This window comes from Austrofundulus limnaeus, unplaced genomic scaffold (assembly GCF_001266775.1).
Source record: "Austrofundulus limnaeus strain Quisiro unplaced genomic scaffold, Austrofundulus_limnaeus-1.0 Scaffold248, whole genome shotgun sequence".
NCBI classification, from domain to species: domain Eukaryota; kingdom Metazoa; phylum Chordata; class Actinopteri; order Cyprinodontiformes; family Rivulidae; genus Austrofundulus; species Austrofundulus limnaeus.
The window spans coordinates 727,679-729,539 of record NW_013952650.1 but is presented as its reverse complement, the minus strand read 5'-3'; the positions used below and the strand labels follow the sequence as shown (position 1 = coordinate 729,539).

The 1,861-nt window shown below is 45.8% G+C and overlaps 1 protein-coding gene across 1 annotated transcript in view; it reads left to right on the top strand.

The window, feature by feature from the left end:
• The window catches only part of si:ch211-251b21.1 (glutamate receptor U1), a 19,594-nt gene that overhangs the window by 10,312 nt on the left and 7,421 nt on the right, over positions 1-1,861 (top strand). Inside the window, exon 3 of the mRNA XM_014020326.1 lies at positions 1,437-1,468. Within this exon, the coding sequence (XP_013875780.1) occupies positions 1,437-1,468 (32 nt within the window). The remainder of the gene's footprint in view (positions 1-1,436; positions 1,469-1,861) is intronic.

Here is a 1,861-nt window from a genome sequence, read left to right as displayed (position 1 = left end):
AAAACACTTAGCGTTAGCTCCAGCGTTAACATAAGTAGCATAGGAGCTAAAGCATATATATATATATATTATATATCTTTAGCTATGGAGCAAATAATATTAGCCTGGGCGCTAACTACATATTATTAATTTGGAAACTAACTTCGTAAATAAGTTAAATTACACTTTGTGTTAGCTCCTGCGCTAACATTAGTAGCATAGGAGCTAAAGCCCCATATGTATCCAAATAATAAATGTGGCTTTAGCTACAGAGCAAATGTTATTAGCCTGGGAGCTAACTACATATAATTAAGTYGGAACCTAACTTTGTAAATAACTTAAAAAACACTTAGCGTTAGCTCCAGCGCTAACATTAGTAGCAWATGTGGCTTTGGCTACTGAGCAAAWGTTATTAGCCTGGGAGCTAACGCCATATTGCAGACAAATTGCCATAAACATTAATGTGGAAGCTAAAATGCTGAAGCTGAGGTCAGTCTTCCACGCAGCAGCTCCATCTTTCAAACCACAGCTCTGATTTTTCAGGGCCGGTGTTTTCAGCGAGCCGGTGAGCTCACTTCCTGCGGCGGTTCTGCCTCTGCGGACCGTCTGCCCCCAGCTCGGTGCCAGCGGGCCTTCGGCTGACCTTTCAGACGGGGTCACGCTCCCAAATCAGTCCCTGACATTTTCCCAACCCGACCCGGCTGGGGTCTTATCAGAACCCAGAGGGGGAAGCTGCTGGCACAAAGCAGTGTGATGAATCAATTAATGGAGGTCGGTGGGTGGGGGGGCTTGGGGGGCGTCAGGGAAAGTGACAGGCATCTCCGCAGATTCTAGACGCTGCCATCTTCTCCAGAGGAGGCTGACGGAGTGTCATGGCTCTCAGCTCCTCTTTTGTCGCGGCGTGTATCTCGGAACAAACCGGCGCCCCCGGCACCTCCGCTCGTCTCCCGGCAGCACATGTTAGGGCCCACCGGACACGCTGGGAGCGGCACCGGGGCAGTTGTGGCAGAGAGGAAAACAACCGAGTGTGACGAGTAATGAAAGGCGATGGCTGGCTGCGGGGGGGCCTTCATCCTCTGCTCTGATTACACGCCTGAGCCAGTGGGCCGAAGAAGAACCAGTTCCCACTTTGATCCCTTCATGGGGGCCCGGTTACCGCCTCCCCTCAGTATGGAGCCACTTTCTCAAGTCTCCTGAAAAACAACCGGCAACAAAACCGTCTTTGTCCTCCGGAGGCTGTTTGGCTAATTTACCGCCGCGGCTTTAGAGAGACACATGAAGGAGAGTCGGAGCAACAAAACGCTTCATTAGCTTTCAGAAGTCGCTGCTCACAGACGTAAAACTGCAACCAATCAGCCAAACGATCCGACACGGACTAAACCCTCCTTTCTTAACGCTCAGTGACATCAACAAGCTGCTTCACTAAAACTGACATGTTTTGTTTCGTCTCTTTCTAGATGCTAAGGAGTTATCCATCACCACCATACAGGTACTCTGTTTTCACCCCGCAGGCCAAGAACACGACAAAGACCCACAGCCGAGGCTTTTATTTAGTCTGGTTGCTTTTGTTTGGAGCAACAGAGTTAAAGTCAGGTTTTATTATTAATATCAAGCAAGTTCAAGTTAAATGTGGATTTTCAGTTAGACTAAATCCATTTGAAAGTTTTTGCAATATAAACTCAATAACAGCATTCACTTCTAACCTTTTTTGTTTTAAAAATATTTTGTTTTTAAATTCACGGCACAATAAAAGTGATATTTATCACAAGTTAGCAGCACTTTTAGTACAGTTAAAACACACTCATTAGTTTTACAGGATTAAAATGATGATAAAATGATTCTGTTTGACTTTAAAACGTTTAACATGCAATCATATGTCAAA